A 27,526-nucleotide genomic window follows, 5' to 3' on the forward strand; every position below is an offset into this window, starting at 1 on the left:
TTCGAAACAAGTAAATGTCTCTAAACATCCTCCCCCCTTTATTCACACTTTCCATGTTTCCTCCCATGTAAAGGTGTATGATGTAATTGCGTGTTCTTATATATTAAATGGCGATAAGCGTGTATTGATCATCAGAAATAACGTGTACATAAATGAACATTTTGTTCACGAAAACACAAGGCTTTTTTATTTGGCTTTTAACAGTACATACTACATGTACATGTAGAGTTTATACATTAGGAACATCTCCTCTTAAGTAAAGTATGTATATGGTTAACAAGGTGTTTTTTGCCTCATTCTACACTATAATGGCACATTTCTCACATCCATTTCCTCTACTCAATATTAACCAAGCCCATATCCACACATTTGCTCTTGCCCTTGAGAGGATATCTTTTATGTAATGATATAATTGGTGCTAAATAGAGAAATTCATTACCTTGGAATAAGCCCACATAGTCAACATTACCCAAATTGTATACAACTTGTCTTGTAATAATTTTTCTTCTCATATTAGCATTAAGGACACCAATCATATAAAAAAGGCAATAACACGTAACTAACCCAAAAAAGGGGTCCATCAAAACTTTTGATAAAAGAAGACATTACTTCCTTGGACTAAGAAGGCATTACAAATATTGTTGCAATCTCTTCGGTTCATGTTCTGGCAGAAGGGGATTGTACATTTGGAAGATGTGGTTGATAATGAATCTCAATGGTTGTCGGATTTTGAAGATGCCAAACAATGGTTATGTATTCCCCCAAATTATGGATTTATTGGGGAGAAATTACAAGATATACCATTGTTGCAAGGATCTTTGCCATTGAAAACAAATTTTGCACCTTGAATGGATTGGCGGTTACAAGATGGTACACGCTTGTTATAGGTCACTACAAATATATTGTATCATCATGCGATGGCATCATTATCTTGGCTATCTCCTAAAGTAGCAAAATATTAAAATTGTGGAATGTATGTAAGTTAGATGCAAGGTGGTGGAAAATATTACAACGTGGTTGGCATTCCCATCTACCATTTCGTGTAAAGGTATTAATATTGAGAGTCATGAATGGTGGGTTCCCATTAGGTTCGGCCTTAAAGAGACGAGGACTAGGGTCTGACACTTGTTTCTTTTGCACCGTTCCATTGGAGGATAGTACACATAAGTTCATTAAATGTCCTATAGCGTGTACCATTTGGAAATACTTATCGGACATTTGTCAAGTTTTAACCCGTTGTTGTTTGAGACCTCAACAATGGGCTTTTTCTCAATATGTTCAAAATGGTTCAAATTATGAGATGGAGATATTGTTCCAATTTTTACGTCATTGGGGTCTACAACACAATTGGAATATGCATAATGCTTTCATGTTTGATAATAGACATGGGGTGAAAGCTTATATAAAGAATCTTAAAGGTATTCTCATGTGGAATTTTTGGATGTTAGAGCATGTGGGGATCATTTCCTCAAATGCATATTCAGGTTTTTAAATAGCATTAAAGAACGTCCCTCTCCCTACATAGGCATATGATAGGTATAGGAGACTAATAAGTGGATTTTACGTACAATTAATATAATTGTGTGCTTTTACCAAAAGAGAAGGGGGGGGGGTGTTCAATGTAAGGATGTGGTGCATGAAAATCCATATGTAGCATTGGAACATGCTTTGACTAGTTTCATGACATTGGTTGCTCTAAAGGAGCAAGTGCACCCATAACGTTGTTGATTGAATGAAAGTGGTAACATGAAATGTGAGAGGGGCATGTTCTCCTCATAAGAAGTATATATTATGGGAAACTTTGTTAAGTAGAGAATGAGATATATTATGTGCAGTTGACCATACGTGTCATGAGTTCGTAGGATCCACAATTCATTTGCGTGGATATTCATCATTTTATGCAAGACATCTTAATAATCATTAGTCAAGTGTGGTATTAATCCTACGGGATAAATATTATTCTGAAGTGGTGCATAATGATCCTTATGGTTAGTTTTTGGTTCTAGAAATCACCTTTTTTGGCAAGGTTGTGTGGGTGGTTGGGATTTATGCCCCTAACCAAGCCACTCAATCTATTGCATTATGGGGTTCACTCCTTCAAACCCTATGTGTAGGCGGCCTAGGATTACTTACGGTTGATTTTAACATGTGTGTTGATCCATCTCAATCTACGTCTAAACATTCAATCATGGATGATCTTGGGCAACTTGCTTGGGATTCATTGGCTATGGAGGTTCTGAAGTTGGATGTTTGGACATGATTGCACATTGGGAATGATCCAGGTTTTACCTTCCAATCAGCTCAACATAGACAAACATGGAGTTGGTTAGATAGAATGTATGTGATGCATGATGATTCGTTTATACCGACATCACTTTGTATGAAAGTTCTACAAGATGTACAAATCCTTGGAAAGCCGAGTCCATTACGTTTTAACTCTTCTCTTTTGCTTCAACCTCACTTTGATTCTCTCATGGAGCAAATTTTGGTAAATTTTTCACAACAAGTGAATCTTAAAGGAGTTAAAGCATGGGATATGACGTTACGAAACATTAAGATCATTCATCGTATGTATGGAGTAACTAATGTTGAACGAAGAAGAGGTATTCTTCAACAATTCTTACAAGTTCTCTCCAGGTGTAATGCATTATTGATACATGCACCATTAGATGAGAAGCTTTTGGATATCCAAAGTCAATTGCATGTTATTGTTTCTTAGTTGTAATGCCAAAGTTATTGTTATGCTAAGATGCGACAACTCAGGGATGGGTTCATAGATAATCAATGTCAATCTCATTTGTTTTTCCAAGTGTTACATCCTAGTTATTCTCATTCTAATGTGATACATGTGAAGCAAGGGGATGAATTGATAATGGATCCTACTACAATAATTGACGTATGTGTTCATTACTTTTGATTGGCCCACAATTGTTAATGACAAATGAGGTGAGTTGAGCACATCATGAGTTTTATGATGTGGTTGGGTGTATTGTGCATGACCTCATTGGTCATGAATTGGATGCGGATTTCACTAAGGATGAGGTGGACACGGTTTTAAGGCATCTTACTAATGGTAAGATCCTTGGTTAGGATGGCTTGAAAAATGATGTTTTAAGCGATATTCAAACATTTTAAAGGGGCCCTTAACTTTGATGTTTCAACATTCTTGGGATTCTGGTCGTATGCCTCAAGCTTGGAAGGTTGGTCTAATTAAATTAGTTCCAAAGGTGGCATCTCCCGAGTCATTTCATCAATGGAGACCTATTTCTTTGATGGGGGGGATTGTATAAGATATTTACAAAGTTCTTGGCAAATAGATTACAAAAGTATTTGCCAAAGTTGATACATCCCGCCCAATATGGTTTTATTGCAGGTAGGAATATATTACATAATGTATTGAATGTTCAAATGACCATGGATTATGCTCGAAACACTCATCAATAATTGATTATGGTGCAATTAGATTTGGAGAAACCTTATGATCATGCTAATTGGTCCTTTGTTTCTGGATTAATGCATACAATGGGCTTTGGACCTCGTATGTCTCGCCTCATATTTTTATTAGGACAAGATGCGATGTCTTGAGTAATGCTTAATGTTGGAGTTAGATCAAATATTGCCCTCACAAGATCCGTTTGTCAAGGATTCCCTCTTAGCCCATTGTTGTTTGCTATTGTTACTCATCCCTTGTTAGTCATGCTATCAAGGCTTGCAACAAATGGTGACATTGTGGATCTACACCTAAATCCATCTGGAGGGAAACTAGCATCACAGTTTTTGGCTCATGATTCTTTCATGTTTCTACAAGCCTCACGAGAGAATCTTGAGAAGGGGATGCTTGTATGGAACTAATTTGCATTGGCTTCTGGATTACATATTAATTGGAGGAAGTCTAGTCTCGTATCATGTACTGAAAGGGATTTGGAACGTTTAGGATGACAGGGATCTGTGGTGAAGAAAGGCTCTATTTTTAAACATTTGGGCTATCCATTAGGAATGAATGTTACAAATGGTCAATTAATTCAACAGATGTCTAGTAAGTTGGGGGATAAGTTCATGTATTGGAAGTCACAATCTTGGTCATTTCATGTACGTTTGAAGGTTGTACAATGTATTTTGGAACCCATGATATTATATTACTTGCCATTGTTGCCATGGACAAAAGGCTTTGCATTATGTTTTGCAACCTCTTCGATATTTGTTGTGGAAGAAGAGGGATAAGATGAGAATCACTTGGGTTGCGTGGAATCATCTAGGAACCCCTAAGCGCTTGGGGGGAGTTGGAATATTGAAATTATCTATGCATATGATGGCTCGTAGATTTTCATTATTACAAGACATGTGTTCAAACTCACAACCATGGATATCTATTGTTCAATATTTCATTGAGAACAAGGGTTTAACACATGGGAGGACAATGTTTAAGGCTTCATGGTGGCAATAGCCGAATGGATGTATTTCACTTAGGATTCTGGGCTCTTCATGTGTTCAACACTTGGTTACCTCATGGCAAGAAGCACTCTTGTTATGTGTATGGAAACCATCATCTAGTAGAGAGGATTATAATTCTTTGCAAAAAGAGTTACTTGTGCCTTCTCGATTCTTATGTTGGCCAGGAAAGGAAAGATTGCGCTCTCAATTTAATTGTTTGTTTCGTTTGGAGGTCAAAGAGGTGGGAGATGTAGTTAGGGCTCCATCTCAAAGAATTTTGGAGTTTGTTGAAGCGCAACAATTATTACGCATCCCGCCTAATTATGGGTTCATTTGGCAACAACTACAAAATATTGCATTGATGCAAGGTCCCTTACCTATACAAACAAGAGAACTACTGTGAATTGATTGGTGTTTACAGGGTCAAACGTCGTTGTTACAAGTGACTACTAATCTTTTGTATCATTGCTCTATTGAGTCTCTTGAATTCAATTTGTTATCATCTAAGGTTGAAGAAGAATGGAAAATACACAAATGAGTGACAAATCCTACAACGTAGTTGGCATTCTAAATTGCCACTCGTAGCAAAGGTCTTCATTGGGAGAGTTTTGATTGGAGAATTGTCTTTGGGATTAGCTCTAAATCGTCGTGGACTAGCAACGAGTAATTGCTTTTTTTTGCACTGTTCAAATGGAAGATAGTTATTGTACTCATCGATTTATACAATGTTTAATTGCTTGTCAAATTTGGAGTTACATTTCTCAAATTTGGCAAGTTTGATCACGATGTTATTTGACACCTAGACAGTGGGTGTTTGCACAATTTACATAGGTTGACCCAAAATCAAAGATAGAGGTAGTTTTTCTATTTCTGAGATATTGGGAATTGCGTCATAATTGGAACATGTGCAACACTTTTGTATTTGATGGTAGACATAGAGTGAAAGCATATCTATGAAAGGTGAAGGGAGTATTAATGTGGTAATTTTCTTTATTGGAGCAAGTGGAAATGCTTTTCTCAGTGGAGTGTTCATATTGCCTATTGGCAATACAAAATGTTCCACTACCCATGTAGTATAGTTAGTGGGTAACAATACTCCATTGTCACACCCATTGTAAATAGCGTTTTTTACACACATTTATTAATATAATTGTGTGTTTTCACCCAAAAAAAGAAAAAGAGAGAGAGAACCCAGATGGATGTAGCTCAATTGGTAAGGTTGCCCAATGGAGACCAGGTGGTCATGGATTCACCTCTACATTCCATACTGGCATCTAGTGAATTAAGAAATATATATGGAGTATATAATGGAGAGGTGAGGAAATATGGGTTTCGAACCCAAGACATAGTGGCTTGTAGTGTAACAACTTACCAATAGGGTAAGCTAATTACGAAGAGAGAGAGAGAGAGAGAGAGAGAGAGAGAGCTCAATTGGTAAAGTTGGAGACTAGGAGGTCATGGGTTCAACCCCTACATTCCACAGTGGAGAGGTGAGATAAGATATATGTATGAAGTATGTAATAGAGAGGTGAGATAATTGGGTTTCGGACCCAAGACATAGTGCTTGTACTGTAACAACTTACCATTAGGGTACGGTACTTACGATAATGAGAGATAGAGATAGAGATAGAGATAGAGATAGAGATAGGGATTCTTCATATTCAATTCATGTCCCATAAGGGGATTAAATAGTACAATGAGGTTTAGATACATAGGGATGCATCATCATTCACTCATGTTAAGAAAACGTGAAGAAGGCACTCGGGCTCTTCTTATGTGCGCGGCGGATCGTAGTGTGCTGGATCGTTAGCGTGCTCTAAACAGACAGAGAAAGGAAAGGGGACTTACCTCTGTAGTAGCAAAATGGTTTTCTTCTATTACATGTAGAGCTCAACTTGCTCTCGTCAGTCTTCTGGTCTCTCACTCTCTCAGAGTTCTCTACTCACTATATCTCTGTTTTTTCTTACTGCTACCTTCCTATTCACTCTCACTTACTTTTACCTAAGTCATAAGTTATTACACATGCAGCTAATTAGCTGTCAGTCGCTAAATAGCTGTTCAGTCGCTAATTAGCTGTCCATAGCTAAATAGCTGTTTTACCTTTTTGTTCACTAGTAGCTAAATAGCTACTATAGCTTATTTCTCATAAGCATCACATACCATGTTGAGCTTGCTTCTCAACACTCCCCCTCAAGCTCAACTTATTCTTGCTTGAGGTTCTCTTCAATCTTCTTTTCCATTTTGCTTTTTAGCCATCTCATCAATGTTTACAACTCCCATCATGTTCCGAAACTGTGTATGTTTTTCCACACTCAATCCCTTCGTAAGGATATCAGCAACCTGCTGATTTGTATTCACATACACCAGATCAACTTCACCTTCCATCACTTTTTCTCTAACAAAGTGATAATGCACCTCAATGTGCTTTGTTCTTGCATGGAACACTGGGTTCTTTGCAAGCTGAATGCTGCTCATATTGTCACACCAGATTGTGACAACACCATCTATATATACTCCCAGATCAGCAAGCAGTCTTCTGATCCATACTTCTTCACATGTGGCTATTGCAGCCCCTCTATACTCAGCTTCTGTACTGGACAATGCAACAGTAGCCTGTTTCTTGCTACTCCATGAAATTCCTGCACTTCCTAAGGTAAACATGTATCCACTTGTGGATCTCCTGTCTGTTTGGCTTCCAGCCCAATCAGCATCTGTATATCCTTCCAGATTTATGTCTAGATCAGCCCTGTAAAATAGTCCAAAGTTCTGAGTTGCTTTTACATACCTCAGAATCCTTCTGATGCAGTCCAAATGTGGCTTTGTTGGCTGTTGCATAAATTGGCTGACTAATCCAACAGCATAGCTCAAATCAGGTCTTGTTATAGTCAAATAAATAAGGCTGCCCACCATAGACCTGTACATGTTTACATCTTCTATCTTGGCTCCCAAATCAGCCCTCAACTTGCAGTTTTTATCAAGTGGTACAGCAATAGGTTTGCATCCAAGCATACCATACTTTTTCAACATAGTTGTTGCATACTGTTTTTGCAACATACATATACCACTTTCAGATCTGATGATTTCAATACCAAGAAAATATCTCAGATCTCCCAAATCTTTCATATGAAACTGCATTTCCAGATTTTTCTTCAACTTTCTTATTTCATCCACGGAATCTCCTCCAATAATCAAATCATCTACATAAATCAGAATAATAACAATGCAATCATTTTCACTTTTTACATACAAAGAAGGATCAACTTTTGACATTTTGAAACCAAGATTTTTCAGAGAATCTGAAAGTTCTCTGTGCCATGCTCTTGGTGCCTGTTTCAGTCCATAGAGAGCTTTTTCCAGCTTACATACATAATCAGGATGTTTCTTATCTTCAAAACCTGGTGGTTGACTCATATACACTTCTTCTTCCAAGTTACCATGTAAAAAAGCATTTTTTACATCCATGTGATGCAAAATCCATTTTCTGGCTGCTCCTACAGCAAGTAGTGTTCTCAAGGTTGCCATCTTTGCAACCGGTGCAAAAGTCTCATCATAATCAATCCCTTGCATCTGAGCATATCCTTTTGCAACCAATCTCGCTTTATGTCTACTTACATTCCCATTGGAGTCATGCTTTGTCTTGTAGACCCATTTGCAGCCTACCACATTTTTCTCTTTTGGTAACTTCACTAAATCCCACGTTTTGTTCTCAGCCAATGCATCAATCTCTTCTTGCATTGCATCCATCCATTTCTTCTCAAATTTTGCTTCTTCAAAGCTGTTTGGGTCAGGGATCTGTACCACCTTAGACATATATGCATAGTGCATAGCCATATATGTATCATACCCAAATCTTTCCACAGTCTTTTTCTCTCTATCTGATCTTCTCAGTTTCTGATTTGCATTCTTTATTGCCTTTTCCATACCAGGGATTTTCATTTCCTGTATTCCAAGGAAATCATCCAAAGACATATCTGAATCTTCATCTTCCATGTTTTTTGATTGGTCATCCGGGATTTCATACTCTGGCATTTTCTGTTTTCCTTTTTTGTCATCAGATTTTTTCTGTCCAGTTTTTCCACTCCATGAATTTGAATCAGATTTACCATCTGAGCTTTTTGATGGTCCAGAACATTCTGTTGATGTTGGACTTTGCTGTCCAACCTTGCTTCCATCTCTGTGGCAGTCTTCTACATTTTCAGATTTGTCTTTGTCTTCAATCTCATTGTCTTCATCAGTCTCTGGGTTCTGTTTTGGACTATACCAGCTGGCTAACTCATCAAACATTACATCCCTACTTGTCACAATCTTCTTTGTTACAGGGTTATAGCATCTATACCCTTTTTGTTCTTCTGAATAGCCAACAAAAATACATTTTTCTGCCTTTGGATCCAGCTTACTTCTTACTTCTGCAGGCACATGTACATATGCAAGGCATCCAAACACTTTCAAGTGTTGTAAGCTAGGCTTCCTGCCATAAAAACACTCTTCAGGAGTTGCCTCATGTACTCCTGATGTAATACATCTATTTAAAATGTAATTTGTTGTATTTACAGCTTCTGCCCAATAGTATAATGGCATGTTCTTCTCAGTCATCATTGCCCTTGCTATGTTCACCAAAGTTCTGTTTTTCCTCTCAGCAACTCCATTTTGTTGTGGAGTATATCGGCATGTGAACTGTCTTCTTATTCCCTGATTACACAAAAAATCAGAAAATTCATTGGAGAAATACTCTCCTCCTCCATCAGATCTCAAACATTTTATCCTTGTACCAGCCTGCTTTTCTACCATGCATTTAAACTTACGAAAACAGTCAAATACTTCACTTTTCTCCTTCATGAAGTACACCCATGTCTTCCGTGAACAATCATCAATAAATGTAACATAAAATCTGCATCCACCAATAGATGCATTCTTTGTTGGTCCCCATACATCTGTATGTACCAAATCCAACAGATGTTTGCTTACATGTCTCTCATGAGGGAATGGCAACCTGTTTTGCTTACCATATTGACATGCTTCACATACTTTTCCCATTTCACACTTTTTCAAGTTTGGCAGTCCAGCCACTGCATCTTTTCTCAACATATTCTTTAATGTTTGCATACTTATATGGCCAATCCTTTTATGCCACATTTCCACATCTGAGATTACACTCGTTCCATTTGCAAACATGGCTAAAAACTGTTTGGGCATTTCTACATCCAAGATAAACATTCTTCCTTGTCTCTTCCCTTTTGCAATGAGCTTCCCATTCTTTTCTATATAGCATCCACTTTGCTTAAACTTCACTTGCATACCTTGCTCTACTATCTGTCCAACAGAAATCAGATTCTTAGCAAGGTTTGGAACATGCATCACATTCAACATATACTTGGTTTTTCCTCTTTCTTCCCACAATGGGATATCTCCAACATGTTTTATTTGGTGAGTTGTGTCATCACCTGTTTGTACATAACCAGGAACCTCTGGTTCTCTTAAACTCTCAAACCAATTTGCATGTCCAGTCATATGGTTAGATGCCCCCGAGTCTACATACCACGTAAACTCTTCATTACATTTCTGTGAGCTTTCAGCCACTGCTGCTATCTCATGTTGCACTACAAAAACACCTTCCTTTTCACAATCTTCACTAGTAGAGGCATAGTTACTCTGTTGTCCTTTTCCTCTTTTCTCATCATTTTGTTTCTTGTAACATTCAGCCTGTGTATGGCCTGGTTTACCACAATACCAGCAGCCATCATCATTTACATAAGTTTGCTTACCTCTACCTCGGTTGCTCCCCCTGCCTCTGTTGTTGTTTCCTCCTCTATGAGCTTGTTGTCCTCTTCCTTGAAGGCCATTATTATTGGTTCTTCCTGAGCCAAATCTTCCATGGCCTCTTCCTCGGCCTCTTCCGGCATTATTATAGAGGGCTTGCCCCTCGTTCTCTGAGTTTCCTTTATTTGCATCATCCATCTGATTCCTTTCCTCTACCACAAGCATTGAGACCAGATCTGAAAAACTTGGGATACTATCCCTTGTGAGCATAGAAGTTTTAAAACTCTTGTATTGAGGTCCTAAGCCTCTTAAGCATATTTCCACTTTGTCATCATCTTCTATCTTCACATTGATAGAAGCAAGTGATTCACATATACTCTTGATTTTTAGGGCATATTCATTTATTGACATCTTACCTTTCTCCAAGGTATTTAGCTCAGTCTTTAACTGGAGCTTTCTAGCCTTTGTGTTCACTGCAAACAGTTTTACCAAGTTGTCCCAAGCTTCTTTTGGGAGCATAGCATCTTGTATATGCCCAAGCATTGAATCTGAGATGTTGAGTGATAGCCAATGCATTACTTTCCTTGCCCCTTGATTCCAATCTTTAAATGCCTTAATATGTGCAGCTGTTGCATTCTCTTCTGGGATCTCTGGAGCCTCTTCTAGGTCTCCTTCAATGTAATCCCAGTATCCTTTCCCCATCAGAAAGTTTGTCATTCTGAATTTCCACGCCGGGAAATTGTTTTTATCTAATTTCTCTGTGACCATTTGGCCTACATTCTCTGCAGCCATTTTTTTCCTTCCAAAAACTAGGGTTTTGCTTTAGTTACTTCAACAAGTAACTTTCTGATTTCTGATCAGCAACCAGAGAAATAACTTTCTCAGATTAAGGCACTGCTATACTCTTCCTTACGAGCTACTCTGCTCTGATACCATGTTAAGAAAACGTGAAGAAGGCACTCGGGCTCTTCTTATGTGCGCGGCGGATCGTAGTGTGCTGGATCGTTAGCGTGCTCTAAACAGACAGAGAAAGGAAAGGGGACTTACCTCTGTAGTAGCAAAATGGTTTTCTTCTATTACATGTAGAGCTCAACTTGCTCTCATCAGTCTTCTGGTCTCTCACTCTCTCAGAGTTCTCTACTCACTATATCTCTGTTTTTTCTTACTGCTACCTTCCTATTCACTCTCACTTACTTTTACCTAAGTCATAAGTTATTACACATGCAGCTAATTAGCTGCCAGTAGCTAATTAGCTGTCAGTCGCTAAATAGCTGTTCAGTCGCTAATTAGCTGTCCATAGCTAAATAGCTGTTTTACCTTTTTGTTCACTAGTAGCTAAATAGCTACTATAGCTTATTTCTCATAAGCATCACATACCATGTTGAGCTTGCTTCTCAACAACTCACACCCTTTCCTGTCTGTCCACATGCACACACATTTGCATGTGTTCACATATGCATATACTATCACATACACTTTCAGTCGTTCTCGTGCACATTACACATTCACACAACAACACTTTAGTCTTTCACCCCCACTCATAACACTTATAAATCGCCATACATCTCGTATGGTAACAATTACTCAATGGATCTCGTGCACATTATACATTCACAAAACAACACTTTAGTCTTTCACCGCCACTCATAACACTTATAAATCTCTGTACATCTCGTACGGTAAGAACTACTCAATGGACGTATTCCTTTAAAGATTCGACATTCTGTATGTGAACAATAGTTGGTAAGGTCCTAGCAAGATGCATTCTCTTTTTTTGAATGGGCACCATTAAGTGATCGAGAATTTTGTAATTCATTACAAAATGAATTTGCTCGTTTCTCTCTCTTGAGTCTTGTGTTGGCATGTCAAAGAGAGGTTGATGAAACACTAATAGTTTTGAGATGATGGAGCTTGATGGCAACCGTGAATTTGCAACTGTTGTTGTTTATCTAAACCAGTTTTTTGCGGAGGGAGAGTGATTGCATTTCATTCATTGGGACTTCCAAAAGTTTGCAAAAAGAAAGTCACAAAAAGAAACATGGATGTTTTGATAAAACACTAATAGTTTTGAGATGATGGAGCTTGATGGCATTTGTAAATTTGCAACTGTTGTTGGTTATCTAAACCAGATTTTTGCCGAGGGAGAGTGATTGCATTTCATTCATTGGGACTTCCAAAAGTTTGCAAATATTTACGAAAGAAAAAATTGTATTGACAGCTTCGATCAGAAAAATGTTGCTCAATATGCTTATGGCTTGGCTGCCTTAGGTCATCGGTTATTCTCCTTGGGCCTATAAGATATTCCCAAGGATTGATTCACACAGCAGTATAGCAGATGCTCTGATGGATATGGATCAAAATATGGGAGATGCATTGACATCACAATATGGTGGAACTGTTGCTCATAATATTGTTTTTGTTGAGAGATATGGAAGGTAAACCCTCACTTTGGGAGTTGGATTCTAATTATTCCTTACATGTTGGGAGTAATGGTGATGATTCACATGCATATGATGCTTGGTATAAGAAGTATATTTTGTTTTGAAAAATAAAAAATAAACTCAAGTTGTAGCCTTCGGGTGTTTTTCCTTAATATTACTGAAGAAAATCTTTGAAGGAAAAAAAAGAAAAGAAAAGAGAGGTTGAGATCTCAATTCAATCGGTTATTTTGATTGGGGGTTGTACATTTGGGAGGTGTGGTTGCTAATGGATCTCAAAGGTTGTGGGAATTCAAAGATGCCAAAAGATGGTTATGTATTCCCCCAAATTATGAATTTGTAACCATGTTGCATGGATCGTTGCCATTGAAAACAAATGTTGCAGCTTGGGTGGATTAGTGGTTAAAGGATGGTACATGCTTATTACATGTCACTACAATATATTGTATCATTATGCAATGACATCATTATCTTGGCTATCTCCTAAAGCAAAAAAGGGTGCCGAATGTATGTGAGTCGAATGCAAGGTGGTGGCAAATATTACAACATGGTTGGCATTCCCATTTGCTATTTCGTGCAAAGATATTCATATGGAGAGTCATGATGGGTGGGCTCCCATTAGGTTCAACCTTAAAGAGACGATGACTAGGGTAAGTACGTGCTTCTTTTGCACCATTCTATTGGAGGATAGTACACATAGGTTCATTAAATGCCTTATAGTGTGTATCATTTGGAAGTACTTATTGGACATTTGGCAAGTTTTAACCCGTTGTTATTTGAGGCCTCAACAATGGGTTTTTTCTCAGTATGTTCAAAATTGTCCAAATGATGAGCTGGATATATTTTTCCAATTTTTCGATATTGGGGACTACAACACAATTGGAATATGCACAATGCTTTCATATTTGATAGTAGACATGGGGGTGAAAGCCTATATGAAGTAGTTGAAAGGTATTGTTATGTGGAATTTCTAGACATTAGAGTATGTGGGGATCATATCCTCAAGGGCATACTCTAGTTTTCGAGTGGTGTTACAAGACATCCCTCTCCTTACATAGGATTGGTAGGTAGAGGAGACTTAGAAGTGTTGTAACAATGGATTTTACATACAATTAATACAATTGTGTGTTGAGAGAGAGAGTTTTTCTTATTGATTGGACCAAGCTGAAACATTTTCATGGAGTGTGTGAGGAATTGATAAATGACGAGTCTCTATGTTCAAGATTTTTATTGATGAAAGTGGGAAGTGGAAGTTGTGATTGAGAAGGATATGTGAGAGTGCGTGTGAGAGTTACGACATCTCAAAGGGTTTCCATTGCCACAAGATTTTCTTTATTGTAGTGATAACAAAGTTGTTTTCTTTTCAAGATAGAAAGAAAGGTACATATATTAATATCTTTGAATAGGCCAAAATGGCCTAAAAGACCAAACAAGAGATTAATTACATCTTAAATGTTATATTTGTCTTTGAGAAATATAACATTTTCACATTGTACATGTGAAAGTTGGTAGGACTCGCGATGTTTAAGAACTTGATTAATGAATGTTGCAATCGAGAGTGCACACCATGATTATGAGAGAAATTCGTGCAAGGATTAGGTTTAGTTGAAGATGTGTGGAAAGAATAGTTAGATGTGATCAAAGGCAAAGCATTGTATCAAAGTATGATACTCATACTCTTGAACTTGTCTAGGGCAACATGTGCATAGTCGATTCCTATCATCACTTTAGCCCCAATGCATGTCTCACATTGTAGTGAATATGAGCTATGTCACATGGAAGCAATGGTTCAGACAATAGTCAACGAGATAGACTCTAACATGTATTAATTAATGTGTGCAACTTCCTCGTTTGGCGAAGAACTTGGTTTTGTAGTTAGGTGCAACATATTTAAAATAATGTGTGAGTGTGAGCTTCCACATTGGTGTTGCAAAAAGGCCTCATTCACAACAAAAATTGTTGATGCATCACAAGTGTGTTGCATCCCATCTTCCGCACTCAAACTTCTCACAAAAGCATAACAGAGATGTAATATAAGATTCAATGAAAAACTCACGATTGACCTAATGAAAAAAAAGACAATACCATAGACACATGTCATATGCACCAAATTTAAGGAAAAAATAAGAGATTATAGATGAATTTACATGAGCACGTTATGTAGAGCATAGAATTAATGTTAAGTTGTCGTCATGTTCACTCATGTCATCAATGCCCAAGAATAGACAATGGTACAGACAACTTTTTATGAATATTATATTGATAAGCAAACTCCATCCTTAATAAGTCAAGTAATTAGAGTGTCATAAGCTATGGAAAAGATGAGTCTATGCACACAACTTCGTACTTGCATATATACAACTCACGACAACAATAATGTCTAAATTGTAGTCAATGTGCCTCCGTATAAGATGGAGCTATCGAATCCCTTTTAGGATTTGTATATATGCACTTTTTAAGTAACATGGGGGTCAAGCAAGGATGTCCACTATCACCCACTCTTTGGCTTATGTATTAATAAATTAGAAGAAGTGGTGAATAAGGTTGCAAGAGAAGAAGGATTAAATGCCCCCAAATTGATGCAACATGTTATCTTATTGCTTCTATGTGCAGATGATGTGGTACTCTTATCATATGATGTTGATAGTATGCAACATTTACTTGGGGTATTAAAAGAATTTTTCCATAGTAGTGGACTAGCAGTGAATGTGGAGAAAACAAAGATGATGGTAGTGCAAACCATCCAACCTCATCATTACCTATATCATATATAGAGGTGAGCATATACAATTTGTTAGCATATAAAATTTGTTCGAAGCTTTAAATATCTTGGTATTGACGTACCCGCCACAAATAAATGGAGTGCATGCTTTAATTCTAGGCTCCAAGCCGGTTGGAAACCATATTACCCTTTGGAGAACCAATGCAACCAAAGTGATACTTGTGGATGGGAAGTAAAACTAATGTTATTCAATGTCATGGTAACTCAAGTATTGCTTTATGGGGTAGAAGTATGGGGTGGCACCATCTCTCTTAATGCATGGAATGAGATTGAGAAAATTCAAAATATGTTTTTAAGGAGGCAATTAGGAGTTAAATGCACTATCTCTTACCAAGTTATGCCTTTGGAAATAGGTGTTCGACCCATAGAAATATTGGCACTCCAAAGAGTATATAAATACATTACAAAAGTAAAGAATACGCCAAATCATCAATTACCACATCTTGCTTGGAATGTTGGATGTAAGCTACAAGAGAATCATAAAAGTAAGATTCTCTCATATGGTTGGGTTATTGACATAAGAAAATGGTTTAGAAGATGGGGTGTGAATGATCTTTTAGAGCTTTCAAGCAATGCTATGCATTATGTAATGATTGAGGAAAGGTTGGTGGAATCATTAAGGATAAAGTGGGAAGATGCTAAAGCTAGAATACTACATTGCAAATGTCAACCCTAAATGGTGGTCTCAATATAAAGCAAGAATGCCTATAGATCGTATCCAACTGTATCTCATTACCAATATGAGTACTAATACTCGTAGGTCACTTACACTACTTCACATTCGATCTCACAAGTTAGGTATTAATATGAGTAGCAATACGATCTCGTAGAATAGGAAGTTGAATTTCCATGCCATTCTCACCGGTGCTAATGTTAGACTCATGCGTTTTCTACCTTTAAATCATCAGATTTCCAATCCTCATAAGTGTATCTTCCACCTTTAAGTCATCAGGTTTCCAACAATCTTCATGCCCTTTCAAATCTTTTTCCAAACCTTCAATCTTCAGTGAGAAATTTGATCCAATAACCACACAATTCAAATTGGATGGTGAGCTTCAATTCTTAATATCCCTTGTATTCATCATTATCACGTCATCAACACAGCCAAAAAAGCATTTCAAAAGCTCCTATCCTCCGTCTTATAAGGAGTTAAAGCACCATTTCTCTTGCTATTTTCATTCAAGTGAACATGTGCAAGCCCTAAGGATGCATGCTTCTGTTTATCCTGAAGTCAATCAGATATATATGTATATATATAAATTCTTTTTCATGCCAAGATCAACATTTCTTTCATGCAAATATCCTTTGATGGTAGAATTAAGGGCCCGCTATTAATATCCGATCTTTGTGAACAATTTCCCATAAAACTACAAGTGAAAGCATGTGTGCTAACATTATAGACACATTTCTACACTTGGAATGGAGTGAAATTTTCAGTATCAATTTGAAACACTATTTATAAATACTGTTTCATATTGTGAAATGCGCATAAATGGAATCCAAACCAGCTTGCTTAGCTTCTTACTTCCTATTCAATTTATAGTTGTACAAAGGTACCCATTTGGGTTGGCTTTACTTAGCCACATGCGTCCTAACAAGGGTATGCTAAAAGGGTGGCTCAACAGAACACATGTTCACCATAGCATGAAGGCATGCATGCTAAACAAGGGTATGCTAAAAGGGGCACAAAGGAACACATGCACACCCAACATGAAGGCATGCACTTGCATCCAAGGGACACCACAATATATTGGTTTGTACATCAGCAAGTTGGTTTGTTCTCCTCTCATGGGCAAAAAACAAATGGATTTTGACATCTTGGAGGCCTCTATTAGAATTCTCCTATATTTGGTCATGCACTAAAAGCAAGCACTTGAACACACATGCATACGTAAAAATATTCCACTTCAACAAACACACACTTTATATCCCATGTGCAGGCAAGATATATATTTTCAAATCTCGCATCTCTCAATTACTACTTTGCAAAATAAACATATACTTGCACACAACTCTTGTGTGCACAGATAAAATATTGATTTCCACACATTTGCTCTCCATTAGAACCCCTGATTCCTTTACTACTGACAATAAACATGTACATGTACATACACACATTACTCTATGACATGTGTAAAAATATATCTGGATCTTCGAGCTCTCCATTACAATGGTTGCCTTCCTTTACCATTCATATTTTTCTCCCTCTCTACTGTGACACCTAAAGGATTGGTTTCGAAAGAATCCAAGTAGTCTTGCATGCTCTTACCTATGGAAGAAACTTCCTTCCCTTTCTTGCTTTTGACGCTACCAGAATTTCTTCGGAGGGGTCGAGAAGGAGAAGAAGAGGAACCAAAGACAGATCTACCTACATCAAAATGAGGCTTGAAATCGTCTTGATTCTGATCTTTCTCCTCTTCATTCGTCGGCGTTAATCGAGGGCCATCTTTGTGATCCCATAGATCTTCTGCAATATCATGCTTCCTGAATCGGGTCGAGAGAGCCGAGATTTGCTTCTGGATGGAGGATGCGGGGAGAGGAGGGGGGAAAGTTGTGAGCTTCTCCCATGGCTGCTGGAGTTCCGGGTGGGCGGCCAGGACCTCGGCTCGCTCCCTCATCTCGAACACGCGCCTCTGCCTCTCCAGATGCCGCTTCTGGGATTCCTCCCGCTTCTTCACTAGCATGCGTTTCCACTGCCACTTCGTTACTCCTCCGGGGAAGGTGCGAGGCCCCCCACCCATTCGCGTTTCTTGAGCAATTCAAAGGCGCTCTGTTCTCTTCTCTTCTCTTCTCTGAACTCTTCTCTTCTCTGTCTCTGCAGACTCTGTGTCTGTGTCTTCTTCTTCTTCTGCTTCTGCTTCTGCTTCTGTGTCGTGTCTGCTTCTGCTTCTCTTTGTGTCTCAGTTAGTCCCTCACTCTCTCGAATTATGGACATGTCCGTTTTCACACTACCACAATGGCCGGACATGTGTGGACGGCAGAGACGGACATTCATATCCACACAATCATATCCGGTGTTCTCTTCTGTTCTCTTCTTTGTGTCTATGTCTACTTCTGCTTTTGCTTCTCTTTGTGTCTCAGTTAGTCCCTCACTCTCTCGAATTATGGGCATGTCCGTTTCACACTACCACAATGCCCAGACATGTGTGGACGGGAGAGACGGACAATCATATCCGGTGACCACGTCGCAAACGCGCATTCTCTCACGCATTAGAGACAATGGTTTTAAGATGTGAAAATCTCTTGTTCGGTCTTATCGCCCATTTTGGCCTCACACAAAGGCGTTAATAGATCTAAGTGAAACAAACACAATTTTTGTTGACATTCTTATACTTTGGATGATCTGTAACACTTACTTGATGTATTGGAAACATTGTGTCGAATCAGTGAGCTAATCGTTAACATGGACAAAACAAAAAACAAATGATATGGCAATAAAGGCAATGCAATCAAGACACTGCTCCACTTTTACAGCAACGGAGAACTAATACAAGTAGTGAAAAGTATTAATATCCCATCGACAAATAGGTGGAATGTACGTTACATGATATAGACTTCAAGTTGGTTGGAATAGTTATTATATGTTTAAGAATCAATGCAAGCAAAGTGATATACTCTAGGATGGGAAGTGAGATTGATACTATTCAATGCTATGGTATTCCAATTGTAGCTTTATAAAGTGGAAGCGTGGGGGTGACGCTATCTCACTTAGAACATGGAATGAAATGGAGAAATTTTAAAATTTATTCTTATGTAGATCATTGGAAATAAAATGCTCAACACCCTACCATTTCATGCTATTAGAAATAGGGGCTTGGTTCATGGAGATGTAGGCCATACAATGAGTGTACAACGATATCACAAAGATCAATCACAAATTCAAAACAAACAATTTGGAACAAAGGATTCAAGGGATAAAAACTAATAAGAGCAAAAATGGTTTAAAAGATGGAGCGTATAAAATATCTATCGAAGCTCCCATGTGATGGTATAAAGTATGTGATCGTCAAGGATAGATTACTAGACACACTAAGGATAAAGGGACAATGTGCTAAAAGGTCAAAACTTAAATATTACAGTACAAATTTTGGTTTCAATACAAGGTAAAATGTATCCAAATGCATCTTAATTACTTCCATGAGCATTGGCTTTAACATTTTGTTTAACTCACTCACAAAAGCTAGGTGTTGAGGTAGCATCAAAGCATCATCACCCAAGTATGACAATATGCAAGGTATGCAATGAAAACCTAGTTGAGAATGATCATCACTTCTCACATGCCCAACATATGAGGTCATTCACAAGAAGTATGACAACTTGTTAGATAGGCGTTATATTAGACGTCTCATATTCAAATATCCACCACAATGAGTGAACACATGTGTGCGCATAGTTTTCATGTCGAGAGTTTTTACACATAGTAGTAACCCCCTTCTTAGAAAAGAGTCACATCCATGATGATCGGTTTATTTGGTTCCATGGGCCATAGGTCAAATTTGGTGTCCTTGTGGACAATAAAAGACATATTCTACTCCCCCCTCTCTGTCATGAGTGGTGAAAGAGGAATCGTGAGATTATCTTGGTAATTGTGCTTGTCAAGCAACATGAACATTTTGAGAAGTCATCTCAAATCAAAGAAAGTTTCAATAGAGTGTCTTTGATTACCCCATGACAAGCTCCATTGTGCATGATTGCCTAGTTACATAGTTTGACTATTTGTGGCACTATATACATGCATGCTTATGTAATGCCACTTTTTTCACGTGCACAACATATGTTAATACACTACTCGAGCTATTCTCAACTACTACAATGTGAAACAAATCTTAACGAAGTTCATAAATTTGTGAGCAATTTCACGTTCAATCAATTAGATGGCTTTGCTAGTTTGTGGAGTGCATGTTGTTAACCATCATTGGTGTTATATACACATTGTGTAGATGAGGGTAGGTTAGTCATATTTTAAAACCATTAAGTGAAAGGTATGTTCATTAATGTTAAAAAGAGACTAATGTGATTGGATAGAGGGAGTGATAGTGCATGCATTGTCATAATCTTGACAACCAATGGATAGAGAGTCTTTTAGAAAAAACACATCTATTCAAGGGGCTTATCAAGAAATATAAATATGAGGCTTGGTTACCCTCACAAGATACATTATGTCAAAAGATTGAAGTCAGAAGACAATAGTGGTACATGCTAGGATTTCTTCATGACGATTGTGTTATCTTGTCCAAGATAATAGTCATCCTAATTATATCCATTGGTATGGGTTGTCGTGATAGGTTAGCTATTCCTTGATCATAGCTCGAGGGTGGTTAGGACTTAGGAGGATCAAATTCTTCTGTCCAATCTATTGTTTTTCGTACTTTAATGTGGTCTATTGATTAGTAGGAGATTCTTAACAATTGATGAACATTCTCTTGTTTATCGAGGTTTGATTCATTTTCACGATGTGGAATATTGACCATACTAAATTGACTTCAAAGGGGGAGCAAAAGTTTACACCTTAAAATGACCCATTTCTCGTAGACCTCAACAATCATACCTTTAGTTGGCAAAAGTATCATAATTTAGCAATTATTAAGGCAAAGCATATGATACCATGCCTCTAATTTTACAAATGGCATTTGCTTTAGACCTTATACAACCAACTTCCTTTTTTGTCATAAATATTGAAGTGGCATGTGACTTGTTAACTTTTAAAAAGTCAATAAAATTGTGATAAAAAAAGAAGGTTGTATAAAAGCAATCAGCCCTCGCATCTCATAGCATCTCAAAAGAACTTGATTATACCTTGACCAAGACGTTGGGGTATATGTACATTGAGATTTGCATATATTTTTTCTATTAGAGATAGTCGGTCCTCGTCATAGAGCCTAGGTTGCAAGATTTTGGGATACTAAAAAAGGTCCTAATATAACATATAGAAGTTGGACTCGTACATTATATGCATACATAAAATACAACGGCAAGTAGGATTCTTCGAATTTTATATTGTATCCCCCCCCCTAACATGTGTCTATTGGTTCGTTCTAACATCACTATCTCGATCCTACAAGGATACATGTTCTTAACCTTTTTTGAAAATTTCCTTCACATTGCTCAATCAGAAACACTGGTCACTCATCGTTCGCCACAGTTTCTCGCCAGCTCACGACATCATTTGACAACTCCGTATCAAGTGCTAGAATAAACTAAGAACGTGGGCCAGAACAACGACGAGAGAAGGTTTTCTAGACCTTTTCTCCTAGCTATGCACTATAGGGTGATGGATTGGTTGTCGGTTGGTGGGGCGGGCGAATGAGAGAGAGAGAGAGAGAGAGAGAGAGAGAGAGAGAGAGAGAGAGAGAGAGAGAGAGAGAGAGAAAGATAGATAGAAAGATATATTAACGTCTTCTAAGACCAAAATTGGGGAGGAGTAAGATAGAGAGGGAGAGATCTATAGGACACTAGTGTATAAGTACATAAATGTAAGTACATATAGATAGAGAATAAATTATGTGTGTGAGACCAATTCCTCTTCAAACGGCGAGAGTGCCCCCCCCCCCCCCCAATGGTCCCCAAAGTCCCTTGCACCACATGACTAAGTAAGTACACACAAATATGTATGGATATATTTATTTATTTATTTATTTATTTATATGTGTGTGTATATTTAGTGGCTGCTATTTAACTATGGCCAAAAAAAAATGGAGGGGGACGGGGGCAAGGGTTAGTTGTCGTCTTCCGTCAACGTCAACGTCACGTCACGTGGCGTGACGTCACCCCACACCGCCACCCTTCTTCTTCTTCTTCTTCTTCTTCTTCTGATCCATCCTTCCTTTTCTCTAGTAATTCTCTGAGAAACCCCTGTTTCCTCAGACAGCTGTATTCTTCTGTGTGGTACAGAATCTCTTTTACTAATTAAACTCTCTCTCTCTCTCTCTCTCTCTCTCTCTCTCTCAATGGACTGCTGTGTTAGATTGTTTTGCAAGTAAAACAAACATTCTTAAAAGGGCAGACAGACAGATTCAGAAGCTCTGCAGCAAAAACCTAATTTTGAATGGCGCAGAACTCCGCTGCTGCTGCTGGTAGTACCCTTACCCTAATTCGATCTCATCCATTAATCATTTTAAAGGGCTCCACAATTGGCCTCATTATCGGCCTTCTCCTCCTGCTGTTATCAGCTTCATTTCTCGCTCTCATTTCTAACCAACCTGCCCATGTCCATGGCCATGATGATGATCATCATCAAGAATCACCTCATCCTCATCACTCAGTCAGTCATCAAAGCGTTAACCTAATGAGAAGTGCTCAATATGGCCACACTCTCCACAAACATAGGAAGCTTGGCATCGACACACAAATCAGCCAGCTCCTAGACATTGTCTGTAACCACACACTCTACCCGGATGTATGCCTACATGAGCTCTCTGCATTCAACATACCCACCACCGCGAGCCCGTCGGACATCGTCTCCTTCTCAGCCCAGGCCGCGGTCTCCCGAGCCTCCTACGCCCAGAACTTGGCGGTCAGTCTCGTGAATCCCGGCCCGCCCCTGGATTTGGAAGGGCAGTGTGCCGACGATTGCGCTGATCTGATCGCTTACGCTCGGGATCGGCTCGATGAATCGATGGCCAGATTGTCGAGCATTAAAGCCGATCTCGATCTTAGCTCGCTGCCCGCGTTCCTCCGGGACGTGAAAGTGTGGCTCAGCCAGGCGATGAGCTACCAATCGGCTTGTTCGGACGGGCTGGTCCTAGTCCCTGGGAGCAACACGGATCGAAGCATACAATCCACGCTAGAGGTGTTGTCACAGACGATCGGGAACGTGCTCTCGTTGGTGGACATTCTCGCGGAAGCGGGCGACAATTTGAGCTCGTGGTTGTCGGGGAGCTTGCCACCCATCCCGCCGCTAATACATCTAAGGCGACGGCGCAGCCTTCTTTCCACGGAGGGCTACGGAAGTGGTAGCTCCGCCGGACAATTTGTAAGGCCGAGTTGGGAAATGGACGGGCAAACATCGGGGGCAATCCCCGATCCCGGAAGAGAATTATCGTTCCCCGATTGGTTAAGCGGTGAGGCCGAGAGGCGCCTCTTGCAGGCCGAGGCACCGACGCAGTCCATCCCGATAAATGCTGTCGTGGCGCAGGACGGTAGTGGGAACTATGCCAATGTTTCGGATGCCATAGCCGCGATCCCGTCGGGGTACCAAGGCCGGTACGTCATCTACATAAAGGCTGGGCTATACAACGAGGTCTTTAACATTACGAAAAGCCTGCAGAACATCACTTTCCTAGGGGACGGGATGGACAAGACGGTCATCTCCGGGGACAGGAACGTGGCCAGTGGCCTCTTCAACACCTACCGGACCTCAACTGTCGGTAAATCCCCTGTTCCAGCTCTCTCTCTCCTCTCTCTCTCTCTCTCTCTCTAGACATATGTTTATGGTCTCTCTTTTTTCTGTCTGTTCCTGCCAAAGAAATCATTACGTCAAGATTTGTTTTACGTCCATGGGGCCACCACCCCCACCACCGACACTTCCTTTACCAAGGGCGGTTTCCTATACTCATGTTTCTTATTTTTGTCTCCATGTGTATGTGTGTATGTATGTATGTATAATGTGTATATGTATAGTACATATGTATGAATGTATGTATGTGTAACATGCATATAATTGCATGTGTATTCTTGTATATGGTACACCTTTAGTATATGTATAATTGTACACTTGTATGTATGTATCTTATGTGTCTCCTTACTCTTTCAACTTGCATCTGTCATTGTCTTCCTCGTCTCCATCGTCAAGTAGAAATTGGAACATCTCCCACACTTTTTTTCCCGTGTCTCTCTGGTGCTCTAGTTACTCCTCGTTCACTCCTAATGTTGTCGAAACTTCTAGCTCTGTCGCATGTGATTTTACAATATATTAATAGCTACTTTACAACTACCCCATGTACCTTATATAATGAATGTATATGGTTTGGAGTCACGTAGCTAGTTGGATATACTAATCTAGACTATCATTATCCTAGAGCCTGGCTTTGGCATGTGTGTGGCCTAAAACCCACTCATAAGTTTCTCTTTATGGTATATTTGTCATGTATGCATGTAAAACGCACATTCATAAGTTTGTCTTACTCTTCTTATTGTAAGTAGTACAAAGTGGTATTTAGCATCTACTTATGTGATTTGTGCTCTCTTTTCTAATGCCACTCGCTTATAATGTGAGATAAAAATGCAAAATTTAAACCGAACATTAGGATGAAGAAAATTAATTACACCACTTTAGTGTGATCAACGAGTTCATCTTATTGGTGAATCACGTAGACCAATTTGAACAAAGACAATAGATGCGACCATTCAAGTTAGTTATATCCCTTAGAAATTTAAAACAATGTGCATCAAATCATAGATAGAGAATCAAGTAATTGTGATAGTCATACTCACGCTACATAAAAAAAGGACTTTGGGAACCTTAAAGAGTTAAATAGTAAACTACTTTTACTTGGTACCACTTAAATAGTGTCGATTTATATGAGCATGTGTTGAGGACGACCAAAATAAGACGTAATAGGGTGCTCTCCTAAAGCATGTGATGTATACTTTAGAGAACTCCCTTGTGAACTCATCCTCCTCCCAAATTTTATCCATAAGGAGTAATGAATGAGAAAAGGAGGCCATGAACGAGTAATTTATTAATTCATGACCTTCAAAAGCTGCCAAGAGAGACCAAAAAGCAAAGTAGAGTCAATGAAAGACAAAGAGATAAAGGTGGGCAAAAGGAAAGTTGTATACAAGATAAAGACCTACAAGAGAAAGACGAAAGAGAATAAAATGTTTTAAGGTCTCTTAAGAGGCAAATAATGTGGCATTTGAGGCCACAACAATATAATTCATATAACTTGCTTAGAAATGGCAATTAAGAAACACTAGAGAGAGGGAGGGAGAGGGTCAAGTAGGAAGCAAATCTCCGAAATAATAATGGATCTAGTTGTGAATCCCATTTAAAAAGTCGAGATCATCAATTCCACACTTGTTACAAGGGTTGCAAAGTAAACCAAAGAAATGTTATTGGACCTAGTGTCATGTAGTAACTAGTTACAGTTTTTGTGAAATATATACTACTGTTGAAGTTACTTGTAAGGACACATGCATTAACTTTAATCCTCATCTCTATTCTGAAAAGTCATTGTTATGCTAATGTATTATGTGGGGCCAAAAAACATCCACATAGCTGTTCTTTTCGAAATAGGTTTAAAAAGATATGAGGAGTTTTAGACGCTATAAACTTCCCCAATAAACTCTGAAGGATTAAAAAAATTGAAGGGCTTGGAAAAAACTTAGAAATCTTCGTAGCCTAAGTGAATGTTCTCCTGAACTTATTCGAAATTAATATATACAACCTATTTGAATTGGGCTATTAAAATTGTTTGATTTTAGAATGTACATTTGAATAAGGAGGTTTCGAGGAGCATTAGATAATCAACATTTTACAAGTGCACACTAATAATGGATGGACATACATATATACTACAAGTTGTAAAGGTAGTTTCCAAAATGATCCCATATGTAAGTCCTATTAATTATTATTATAATGAATTGCCCTTTAAAGATATGTATGGTAGAGAGATTCATTAGAGATGATCAGTTCATGTATATATTATATATACTCATGTATAAGTTAAGTAGTAGCGTACAAGAGGAATTACAACTGCCAAATTTAACCGAACTTTTCTCATACATACTGATTTGATTTTGTTGTATTGTGCAGGGATCTCTGGCCAGGGTTTCCATGCCCGGGACATTAGTTTCAAGAATGTAGCCGGGCCCTCGGGGCACCAGGCCGTAGCCCTGCGGGCCGCAGCCGATCTGATCGTGTTCTACCGCTGCAGCTTTGAGAGCTACCAGGACACGCTTTACGCGCTCTCAGGAAGGCAGCTCTACCGAGAGTGCCGAATCTACGGCACTGTGGATTTCATCTTCGGCAATGCCATCGCCGTGTTCCAGAGCTGCGAGCTTGTGGCCCGGCTCCCGTTGCCGGAGCAGACCAACACGGTGACCGCACAGGGCCGGAAGGTCATGGCCGACGTGTCCGGCTTCTCGTTCCAGAATTGCAACATCTATGCGGACGACTCGCTCGGGTCGGCCGTGGCAGCCGGGACATCAAGCGTCCACACTTACCTCGGGCGCCCTTGGAAGGCATACTCCCGGGTCGTCTTCATGAACTCACAGATCTCTTCGATCTTGGACCCCGCCGGGTGGGCCCCATGGAACTCGTCCTACCCCTTCATCGACACACTTTACTATGGGGAGTTCCAAAACTACGGGCCCGGAGCCAACACTAGCTTGCGAGTGAATTGGCCCGGCGTCCACCCTTCATTGACCCCCGAGGAGGCCGCGCAATTCTCGTTTGATAACTTCATTGCGGGAAGCACGTGGGTTTCCCCGGACGAAGCCGGGTTCTCATCTTGAGTACACTTACATCAAGCCCACATGATATTATGCAAAACCCCCTAATGACAAAGTTAGTATAGATACATAAAAATGATGGCAGTGCTGATCTCGTCCCCGATCAATGCATGAACAAAACACGCATCATGAATCATTAAATTTATTCATCGGTCTCTCTACATTAAATGAAGATGACCTACTCTATGGCTATGTCCCCCATTCTTCATAATTCCTAATGTTGTTGTCCTTTAGCACATATATATATATATACATATATACATATATATATATATATATATATGGTATATATGTATTATAAGCCCGTGATCTCCCCATTAATAATCTTATAGTAATTATATTTGCTATTAAATCAATAATACTAAGTGCCTCATACCTTTGAATTTTGATGAGATTAATGGTCCATCATGGAATTATGACAGGCGCAGAGTGGTTTTGTAGTTGATCACATCATATATTTATTTATCACCTACATGCAAGACTAGGACTTTGCAATCTAAACATGATTTAGTTCACATTTGGGGCAAGAGAATGGGAATTTTTGGGATGACTGTCTCTCAAGTCATGGTCTATAAAAACTCCCACATGTTATAAGTATCATTCTTTTACACCCCTATAAGTGTTGGTAATAAAATCTTTGTGAACAAATTGCAACAAAGAATTG

General features: G+C 38.9%; 2 protein-coding genes across 2 annotated transcripts; one reads left to right on the forward strand and one right to left on the reverse strand.

Annotated features, from left to right (window-relative positions):
• Positions 1–17,173: 17,173 nt before the first annotated feature.
• Positions 17,174–18,252, reverse strand: LOC147856355 (putative DEAD-box ATP-dependent RNA helicase 33). The gene has a single exon (XM_087329044.1). It carries the CDS (start codon positions 18,147–18,149, stop codon positions 17,574–17,576), a length of 576 nt encoding a protein of 191 aa, XP_087185170.1. The 5' UTR covers positions 18,150–18,252; the 3' UTR covers positions 17,174–17,573.
• A 4,184-nt stretch (positions 18,253–22,436) lies between these two features.
• LOC147856356 (pectinesterase/pectinesterase inhibitor PPE8B-like) lies at positions 22,437–27,098 on the forward strand. Its single transcript, XM_087329776.1, has 2 exons — positions 22,437–23,774; positions 26,165–27,098. The coding sequence occupies exons 1-2, from the start codon at positions 22,454–22,456 to the stop codon at positions 26,863–26,865; spliced, it is 2,022 nt and encodes a 673-aa protein (XP_087185902.1). The 5' UTR covers positions 22,437–22,453; the 3' UTR covers positions 26,866–27,098.
• Positions 27,099–27,526: the final 428 nt, after the last annotated feature.

Source organism: Azolla caroliniana, unplaced genomic scaffold (genome assembly GCF_043228905.1).
Source record: "Azolla caroliniana isolate FFs.n. ecotype wild unplaced genomic scaffold, voAzoCaro1.0.p SCAF_13, whole genome shotgun sequence".
In the NCBI taxonomy this organism is placed as follows: domain Eukaryota; kingdom Viridiplantae; phylum Streptophyta; class Polypodiopsida; order Salviniales; family Salviniaceae; genus Azolla; species Azolla caroliniana.

Excerpts from the sequence above, each read along its gene's own strand:
- LOC147856356 (XM_087329776.1), top strand. The coding sequence starts at position 22,454 with ATGGCGCAGAACTCCGCTGCTGCTGCTGGTAGTACCCTTACCCTAATT. Across the intron at positions 23,775-26,164 it reads CTACCGGACCTCAACTGTCG|GGATCTCTGGCCAGGGTTTC; the intron begins GTAAATCCCCTG and ends TGTATTGTGCAG.
- LOC147856355 (XM_087329044.1), bottom strand. The coding sequence starts at position 18,149 with ATGGGTGGGGGGCCTCGCACCTTCCCCGGAGGAGTAACGAAGTGGCAG.